Source organism: Argentina silus, assembly GCF_951799395.1.
Source record: "Argentina silus genome assembly, chromosome: 14".
NCBI lineage: Eukaryota > Metazoa > Chordata > Actinopteri > Argentiniformes > Argentinidae > Argentina > Argentina silus.
The window spans coordinates 7,629,350-7,638,974 of NC_139668.1; the positions used below are offsets into that span (position 1 = coordinate 7,629,350).

General features: G+C 44.7%; 1 protein-coding gene across 2 annotated transcripts; it reads left to right on the forward strand.

Annotated features, from left to right (window-relative positions):
* The first annotated feature begins 42 nt into the window (after positions 1–42).
* On the forward strand, positions 43–9,439 carry atat1 (alpha tubulin acetyltransferase 1). Of its 2 annotated transcripts, none has more exons than XM_083685173.1 (12): positions 43–420; positions 1,324–1,384; positions 1,840–1,931; positions 2,301–2,358; positions 2,528–2,641; positions 2,829–2,930; positions 3,966–4,011; positions 4,683–4,728; positions 5,341–5,415; positions 6,387–6,618; positions 8,277–8,380; positions 8,924–9,439. In XM_083685173.1, exons 1-12 carry the CDS (start codon positions 329–331, stop codon positions 9,306–9,308), a joined length of 1,407 nt encoding a protein of 468 aa, XP_083541299.1. In that variant the 5' UTR covers positions 43–328; the 3' UTR covers positions 9,309–9,439. The 2 variants fall into 2 exon arrangements, with proteins under 2 accessions (XP_083541299.1, XP_083541298.1); XM_083685172.1 differs by lacking the exon at positions 4,683–4,728 and adding an exon at positions 8,535–8,613.
* Positions 9,440–9,625: the final 186 nt, after the last annotated feature.

Genomic DNA, 9,625 nt, shown 5'->3' on the forward strand with positions numbered 1-9,625 from the left:
GACTCACAACAGACAGACACAATAGTGCATGGCCAACCCTTTTATACTGACTGTAGCTAGCTTGTTAATGTAGCTTTTCTACTAACAATAGAAAAAATGATTTAGTGACTGATTATTTTGCCAATGCAGTGCGTATTCAGTGGCCAGCTGATGTTGCCGCTGTCTTGATGTTGCTAGTAGCTAACTGGTTTGCTGTTGCCATTGTTTTAGCATATAAATAGGCTAAGTTAGCTAGCCTAGCACGTTAGCCACAGACTAGTCACACCTGCAGGAGCAGAGAAATATTGCTTATTATAATTGTGTTAGCTAGTTAGTCGCCTCAAGTAATATGGAATTCCAATTTGATATAAATCATCTTCTCCCTGAAAGAGTCACAGTTTTGGATCAAAACCTAAACGCAGGTCGAAAATCGCTGGGAAGGTACAGTACAGCAGTAGCATACATTTGATTTACTATTCTGGCAGCTATTAGCTAATTAACATGCAGAGTAGTGTGGTAGGCCTACTGCATGATTATTATTATTATGGTTATTAAGTTTATTTGAGCAGGGACAATGTACAACAAAACAAGTCTCAGTACACTTGAGAAAAGATGCGTTGTTATTAGATTATTAATGGTTGTACCAGATTTGTACTGTTAATTTTCCGTCTGCAGTACCCGGCCTGGGGAACATACAAGAAAAACATTACATACAAACATACAGACATACAAAAAAGTAATAATTAAACAAATGAATAATAAAAAAGGACACAGACGTTTCCACACAGAAGTCAAGACATTGCACATAATAATCATCAGACACATTGCTATTGGACCTATGAGTTGTAAAAACAGCAACAAAAAAGAAAGCAACACGTTTTTTTTGTTTGTGTAAAAGCACTGACACCAACCACATTTTAAATTTGTTCCAGTGTTAATTAAGATAAGATGTTAAATCATGGGAATGATATGTGTGTTATCAGGATCATGCATGACAACTTTAAGTAGCAGCATGTCCTTTCATTCCAACATGAAAACAAATAAAAAGGTGACAGCCTCCACCCTGTTACTGACAGCCAGTGGCTTGCATGACGTCAGTCAGCCTACTAATGCATGACGTCAGTCAGCCTACTAATGTCCCATCCATAACCACTAAGCTAATCCTTTTCACTCCATGATGTCAAACAGGATGCTGATGCAGTTATATTCTTTATGTCTTTCGGATGTAAGCAGTGGTTACTGGGACTATACTTGATGAAAACAAATGACAGTATTGATTGATTCACTTTTTATTTTCTGTTACATTGTGCAGTGATGTAATGATTCTTTCTCTTCCCCTTATAGGCCAGATCCTCAACTCCACATTGCCACAGTTATTGATGAACTTGGAAAAGCATCTGCCAAGGTGTGTCTGTGTGTGTGTCTGTGTGTCTGTGTCTGTGTCTGTGTGTCTATTGATAACATCCAGGGTTGGGTTGAATTATTTTTCAATTCAGGAAGTGTTTTCAAACCCACACACTTGAGTTGCTGACCATTGGAACATACAGTATACCTCATACATGTAATTATTGATAAATAATTTATTAATATATCATTGAAAATGCATGCCCTTTTTTCAATTACCTAATTGGAATTCATGAAGTTAGATTATCATCTTCCAAGGTGTGTGTGTGTGTGTGTGTGTGTGTGTCTGTGTCTGTGTCTGTGTCTGTGTCTGTGTGTGATGAAATATGTGTTGGGTAACGAGTTAGGCCAATGTAGGGTGTGGGTCTCCCTTACTCTTTAGTTGTGAGTAGCTGCACTGCAAACAGCATACACTGTTTGACTCACTGACCAACTTTGTGTATTTGATCTCCACAGGCCCAACATTTGACAGCACCGATCACAAGTGCATCAAAGCTTCAGTCCAACAGGCACCATCTCTACCTGCTGAAGGATGGAGAAAGCAATGGGTACCTCCTCCTCATTCCTGATCCCAGAATGCCCATGCAAATCGATCTGTTTCTAGCCTCTCATTGGTGGTCGTTCAAGAACTCACTCTTTCTCATCCTATTAAAAGCTCTTCTTCTGGGCCACCTCGGCATGTCCACTGTCACTCAGAATGCTTTCCTTCTGGTCACTGTGATGAGACCGGAGGTCGGGCAGTAAACTGTGGCCCTGTAATCTACACTTGTTTTTATAAATCACTCAAATGGAAAACTACCAGGTCAATCATTTGTGACTTGAGCCTCCCTTTTTGGTTGCATGCAAGAGGAAAGTTAGTAGCAGCTTGACTGCCCTCACTCCTCTGCTCTGCCTCCCTGTCTCTCTCCCACACACAGAGGAAAGGGAGTAGCAGTGGGGTTCCTGAAGGTCGGCTATAAGAAGTTATTTCTGCTTGTGAGTCCCTCTCCTTTACTTTTGCATTCCCATAATGCGTCTATTGCAGTTGCAGTATATATATATATATGTGTGAAAGTTTCTTTCGATTATTGATTATCAATGCCAATGTATGCAAACCTTTGTATGTCGCTCAATATAATGACCCTTGGTTGTAATGTCTCCTCAGGACCAGCGAGGGGCGCATGTAGAGACAGAGCCTCTCTGTGTGTTGGACTTTTACATCACAGATAACTTGCAGAGACACGGCTATGGGCTTGAACTCTTTGATTTCATGCTGCAGGTGAGACACACCTTGATCCGGGAGCAGGAATGGACACATGGCTCTGCAGAGTGGAATGTGGTCGATATGTCTGTTTGGAATGAAGTTGTTTGAGGTTAAAGAGTGTTTGAGGAAGGGTATTTGAAAATGTCTGTTTGGATGTAGGGACGTGTTGTAATAATTCCTATATATTATCCTTTTCATGCAGCACAAACTAGTGGAGCCTCTCGAGTTGGCTTACGACAGACCCTCCCCTAAATTCCTGTCTTTCCTAGACAAGCATTATTGTCTGAAAGGCAGTGTGCCTCAGGTATGTTAAACTGCCTTCTCACGTTGGACTTGAACTAGCTTCTCTGAATGTATCACAACATTGTCTTAGTATATGTCACAACATTGTATTGTCAGTGTGTGTATGTGTTGACTTTGAAGATCACGTGTCTGACGCTAAACCCTAAGATAATGAAAATAGATAGCAAACGATAATAAACAAATTGTGGGACAGAGATGAGTCTAAATATAACAAGCATGACGGCATGGTGCAATTATCATATGAGTCATATCAAAAGGAAGCAGGATGATACTGTTAGATAAAAGGTTTTTATCTAATAAAAAAATATTTTTCTGTGTGTCCCCTGAGAAAAACTAACTCCAAGACAGTCTCTGAGACAATCCTACCATCATAAGTCAGGTTATTTGGCTCTGTGAAGTTTGTCAGATCCCCAGAGGATTCCGCTCACTTCTTTTGTAAAGACTCTTTGAGTCTTAGAAATGAGCTATATACATTTGAAATTTACACAAAATAGTTCTAAGTTCCAGAATGAAGCAGGCCTGTCGAAAAGACATGCAGAGACATCACCATACCAACACTTAAAATGTAATAAAATCTGTAAATATACAGATTTTTTAAATGTAGGTTGAATCTGATAGGAAAACAGTTCACAGAAGCTCAAAATATCACATTGGTTTGTGAAACAAACGATATGCTGCCTACACTAAGCGTTAATATAATGAGTATAATTAAGTGTTATCATACTTGTTCATGAAGGTGTTTCTAAGGTGAGTATAGTGGCGGTTGGAGGTCATCATGAGTCACTTGTTGCCAATACCACAGTTCTCTCCATAATGACATAACTTCACACCTTACTCATCAGGTTGGCCTCTGAAGGTTAACGATTGTGAAAACCGCTAAATACATTACTCACACACAATCTTCCCCCATGGACATGATCATCTATCAAAGTTGTGTCATTACCTGAGATGATTGCCTTTTTTGCCATCTCTCGCTCTCTCTCTCTCTCTCTCTCCCCCCCTTCCTTCCCTCTCCCCTTGTCTCACCGTTCTCTAGGTCAATAACTTTGTGGTGTTTGATGGCTTCTTCCTGAACCGATCAGGTAATGTTTCAGCACCGTGCCGTCTCATGTTCTGTTTTATGTTTTGTTGTGTTTCAGTGCTGGGTTGTGTAACTGTTTAGTTTTTGTATTTCCGTGGTAAGAGGAGCAGGTTTTGGGCAAGCGTGGGTGTCCCCGCCCTCACAGGTGCCTGCTCATGTCAGTCCTAACACAGAGTGGGCTGCCTAAGTTCTTAAAAAAAGAAAAGAAATCCTTGTTTTTGCAGCTGGGGTTTAGCCTAGATACATTACATCACTCTGTCAGTTTCTGACAGGAGGTAGCGTCTCCACACCATCTCTAAGCAAACAAAATATCATACCAACCACAAATATGTAACCCAATCGTTGTTTTGTTATAATTGGATGATTAAGGCATAGTGTCAAGACAAGCATGTTCTCGTACAACGTGTTCAGTTCCAAAAGCATGCTTTGCATGTCTTGGTAGAGTATTAGATGAGGTAAATTGCAAGTGCTGTACTGTATATATACGATTTAGTTAAACTAACATGAGTGAGCTACAAAAACTCTCCAGGTCCTAGAATTCCACCCTCAGTAAATACACATTTGTAGAGACACTGTAACCCTGGAATGTGCTGTTTTGTAAAGTGGCACTCTTCAGAGCTGATTTGCTGTTATTCCGGTTCCAAACGCTTTTGTTTCACCAAACTCTCCCAGGCTCGCCTCCCTCTCCTCTGACGGATCAGGGAATGTACGGCTTTTTGTAAGGACTCTCAATCTCTTTTTCTTTTCTTCCTTTCTCCTTGCATCCACTCTCCCTCTTCTTGTTTAGTTCTTAATACCAGGGTCCCTTTTTCCCCTTGTTCTTTCTCTCTCTCTCTCTCTCTCTCTCTCTCTCTCTCTTTTCTCTTTCATTCTGTGGAGATCCTCTCCTCTCTCAGTTACCTCCCCTTGTGTCACTGCTCGCTTTTCTCCCGTCTAGGTCCAATATATTGTATATCCTATAGGCCTCTCATATCATATATCGGACCTAGTCTCCCTGCCAGGTACCAGGCTGTTCCCTAAGATACTATAGACACAACCCCTAACAAATGTCCCTGCACTGTGCCACTGATAATAATGAAGCTGCTTGTTCCTCTGGCCTCCATCAGGGCCTTGTCAGTTTTGATAAAGGCAAGTTAACCTCACGCCCAACCCTGTATTCACGGACAAAGACATTTGTTCCGGAATATTTGGGTTCTATATGTGCAGTAAGTTGCATTACTCTCAGTTGTGTGTATGTTGGCCTACTCAGGGTAAGGTGAGAGAGAATGCACATGACCCTCTCCCCCGGTACCGAGCCCCGTCACGTCCTAACCTCTTTCTCTTTTAACAGCGGCCCAGTTCCGAAAGGTTCCCCCAAAAAAGCCGGACGGAGAGATCAAGCCGTATTCGCTAACGGAGAGAGAGGGTGAGCCTCAGATGAACTTGAGCACAGGATACATAGAAGCATAACCTACGATGAGTGTTCATCACAAACTCTAACTGGCATACTGTATATCACATTGTACTCCCAATACACAATCTAGGTATTGTATAGAACAAACAAACTCTTGCTCATGTTTTTGCTAGACTAGACATCATTAGTTTTAGAACGATTTGCCACTTCGTTGCAGCTATTGTGGACAGAGGGCTGTAGGACATTTGGTATGAAAGGCGTCAGTGTGGCAGCTATTCCGCCTGATTACCTCAGTTTAGTCAGAGAGACACAGAGCCATTCGCTAGGATGAGAAGCACTGGGAGCCGCTTTGTAAACAGACAGATGCACAGCTGACACTGGTCAAATGTCACATAGTGCACCGTCGGATAGGATTGGGCCGATATTCGTTCTTACCGGATATCGTGGTGATATTTATAGTTCACTTACAGACAGTTGTCTGTGAAAGAGCTTAAAACACCAGATACCTTGGATACAGTACATTAATTCAGTCAGTCCCACTGTTTTTGCAAGACAAAGCACATCGAGCAGTGAAAACATGTCTCTTTGTTTTTCGCCAGCCAAGACACTGGCTGCAGTTCAGTCAATTTAGCTCACGCTGCCATATCTCCACCGTACTTCAGCAATAAAAGGATCCCTCCTGTAGGACCTCCGTATCCAGCTGAATCTCGTGTCACTCGGCAGTTGCCTGATTGATGTCCTTTGCTTCAGTGTAGCAGCAGTATTAGTCTGTATGTATGTATCTCATGTATGAATAATCATAGGCAAGGGGGCTCTCTGCGAGGGCAGTAGTGAAACACTGTAATGAGTGAGCTGGAGCGATATCGTGAGAAACGCATCAGTACTCTATTTTGACAATTGTCTTTGTGTGTGTGTGTGTCCCCCTCCCCCATCCCCCGCCTGGCCCCCGCCCCCTCCACCCTTGTCCGTTGTCTCTCGTCCAGCTGTGCGCGAGGAGCGGAGGGTTCTCCCCTGGCCTTTTGTTCGCCCCGTGGCTCCCCCCCTCTCTCCCCCACGGGTGGTATCCTCCCAATGCTCGCGCTCCCTCAGCGAGGGGTCCTCCCCCAGCAGGCTCCCCCCGCGGCCCGCCCCGGCCCCAGTTCCTGCCCCTGGGGGCTACAGGGGCCAGACCCCCCACTCCCCGCTCATCGACAACTGCAGGGCAAAGCGCACCAGGTAATGGGGACCTCCAAAACCTCTATCACTCTGCACTCTTTCCCAACCTCACACTAGTAGTATAGCCTACTATGGGTCGGGGAGCCTACCGTGGGTCGGTTGGCTGTACGCTATGCTAGGCAGAGGGTATGTAATGGTGCCAGATCGGTAGGCTTGGCAGAGAGCGGCTACATTCCTGCCATTAGGAGGGTTATTGTGTTGTGTGCAAAGGCTCTGCAGACTCTTATTCCTCTGATCCCAGCTTCCCTCGCTCTCTCTCCCACCTGATTGTCCTGTGTTGACCACTGCTGTCTTTGTGGCCGCCTTTCTAAACAGTATTTCTTTCTTTCTCTTTCTTTCTTTCTTTCTTTCTTTCTTTCTTTCTTTCTTTCTTTCTTTCTTTCTTTCTCTGTCTCTCCTCTTCTATCTCTACCTTCTGTGTACGTTGGAAACCCTACCCCACTTTCTGTCTGATTTGATCACTCTCCTCTCAAATTCAATCTACTCATTCTCTCTCTCTCTCTCTCTCTCTCTCTCTCTCCCTCCCCCCTCCTCCCCCATCCTTCTTCCTCACACACCCCCTTTCATCGTCCTCTGTCTGCCTCTACCTACCTCTATCTCTTTCTCTGCATCCGTAACATGTCGACAGTTCCCTTAATCGATCTCAGATGGGCCTCCGTTGACCACTCAGTGAATCCGGCTCTTGTTTCTTCCTTTAAAGGAAGGGCGGTGGTTAGTTAGCGTATCTGTCTGCCGTGGAAAGGGAGTATAGTATTATTTGAATGATTTGTGGCTGAGGACATGGAGAAGGATGAAAAAAAAACAACTTGGCTCCCTCCTTTAGAACTTTCTAAACCTTTCCTGTACTTGTCTGATTAAGGGGGGGGGGGGGGGGAATACGATGCTGTAACTTATCCTTGCCTTGTTTTTTTTAGAAGCCATTATTAAACTATCTCCACCAAAACTGGAAAAGTGAGATTGCATTCTGTTCACGTGTTACACCTTAGGGTAACTTGTTTTTTCCATTATCAGTAGTTTAAATACCTTTAAACCCACAATCTTCTTTCACAGGTGTTATCAATATTTGGATGATGTAGTGTGTGTGTGTGTGTGTGTGTGTGTGTGTGTAGGCATATTATCACACACCTTAAGGTTATTTATGGCGTTTTGTCTTCATGACTTCGCACCCATAACCATTCTGAAAGTTCATTTAACTTTATACAAGGTCCACACAACAAACAGGGTTTACACTGGCCCCCTACTTCTCCCCAAATTCCAACATTGGTCTGTTCATTTTCCTTCCGTTCACATTGCACACATCCGTTCACATTGATTTGATTTGTATTTTTTGTTATCAATTATTGTTTTTCCAAGTGTTCCATTTTGCCTTTGTTTGCTAATTATGTTTTCATTTGGTTTTTGTTTCCCCTTTGTTCAATTCTGTGTCTGTTTCTGTTTCTGTTTCCTTTGGCCTTTTGCTGCACTTGTCTTTTCTCTGTACTATCCTACTTCTACTTTCTCTCTCTTTCTCTCTCTCTCCTCTCCCACTTACACCCTCCTCCTCATTCTCTCTTCCTCCTTCCTGTGCCCTGTTCTCTTGTGTCCTATGTCCTCTGTCTCTTTCCCATACCGTTTCTCTTGCTTGCTATCCTCTCTGCCTTCTTCCATTGCTATGGTAGCCAACAGGGCCTGGTTGCCAGGGGCAACCTCTACAGTCGCCACATCAACAGCAGAGGGTTTGGGCTGCTGTTGGAGAGACAGCAGAACACCTTCAAACTGCCAGGTAAAGTGCTGTGAGAGGCTTAACGGACCTTTCAAGTTCTCCACAAGTAGCCACTGAAAAACGACGTTTCCCAGTGCACAATACAGGTACAGCGGGCCCAGGGACTGTGTGGTATAGTCTGTGTCTTACCTGTTAGTGCTGTGTGCCTCTTCAGGTTTGAGACCAGTACTCAGAGACAAAGAGACTGACAAAGGGGGACAGGCAGACGCACTGGGACATACAGACACAGACAGGTTTGCTACAGTATATCACATGTGCCATTAAGGATGGGTAATTCCCCCTCACATAGGCACGTCATGGATACTTTCTTTCTCACAGTAGGGTGGGTTGATCAGACTGAAAGCAAGAAAAGTAACATGGAATTGTAGAAGTGGAGTTTTTCGGTGGTTTTCTGGGGTGCGAAAATAGAACTTAACCCCTTCTGCCACGCAAATCCGCATCCCTACGTTATACAGTTTTTTCCTCATTTTTGTTTATCTCTTTTCTATAACCCCTTATCATATACCCTGTGTCTCTCCCATCTCTCTCTCTGTCCCTTCCTAGGTCCCAGGCCCAGCCCTTCTCCCTCCCGCCTCTCCCCCAGCCCCTCTCCCTCCCACCTCTGCCCGTATCCAGGAAGGAGTCTCTCCGCAGCCAGACCCCCGTAGTGGCCAGACAACCAGACCGAGCGGCAGAGACCGAGACCAGGGTGCTGGAGGAGAGGCTCGGGGTGGAGGATGAGCCATGGCCACCTGGGAGGGTAGGAAGAGGGGGAGGAGGAGGAGGAGGAGGTGGTGGTGGTGGTGGTGTGGAGGTGGGCCAGAAGGGGACGTTGGATGCTGAGAGGGAGCGAGGGAGAGGAGGATGGTCCTGGACCGTGGGAGAGAGTCGCTGTACGGCCCAGTGGGTGAGACAGAAGCAGGAGTACAGAAGCACCCGCCCCTGGTGACACAGACTGACTGATGGCTGGACAGATGGTTGGACGGACACATATGGATGAATGGAAACGAGGGAAAATAGTGGGTAGATGAAGGGGGGGGGGGGGGGGAGCCATAGCCATTCCTCATGACTTTAACCCCCCCCCCCACACACACACACACACACACACACACACACACACGCCATCACTGATGCATCATTTGCTAGACTGACTGAGGGTTTGGTATGCTTAGACAGTAACAGCTAGTTGACAATGAGAGTGTGAATGAAGAGAATACAGCAGGAAATGTTGTCTGTTAGGGTTAGGGTCACAAGGATGCTTTAGAG

Coding starts and splice junctions, on each gene's coding strand:
- atat1 (XM_083685172.1), top strand. CDS start 329: ATGGAATTCCAATTTGATATAAATCATCTTCTCCCTGAAAGAGTCACA. Junction 1,385..1,839: donor TTGGAAAAGCATCTGCCAAG/GTGTGTCTGTGT, acceptor TGATCTCCACAG/GCCCAACATTTGACAGCACC. Junction 8,614..8,923: donor GGACATACAGACACAGACAG/GTTTGCTACAGT, acceptor GTCCCTTCCTAG/GTCCCAGGCCCAGCCCTTCT.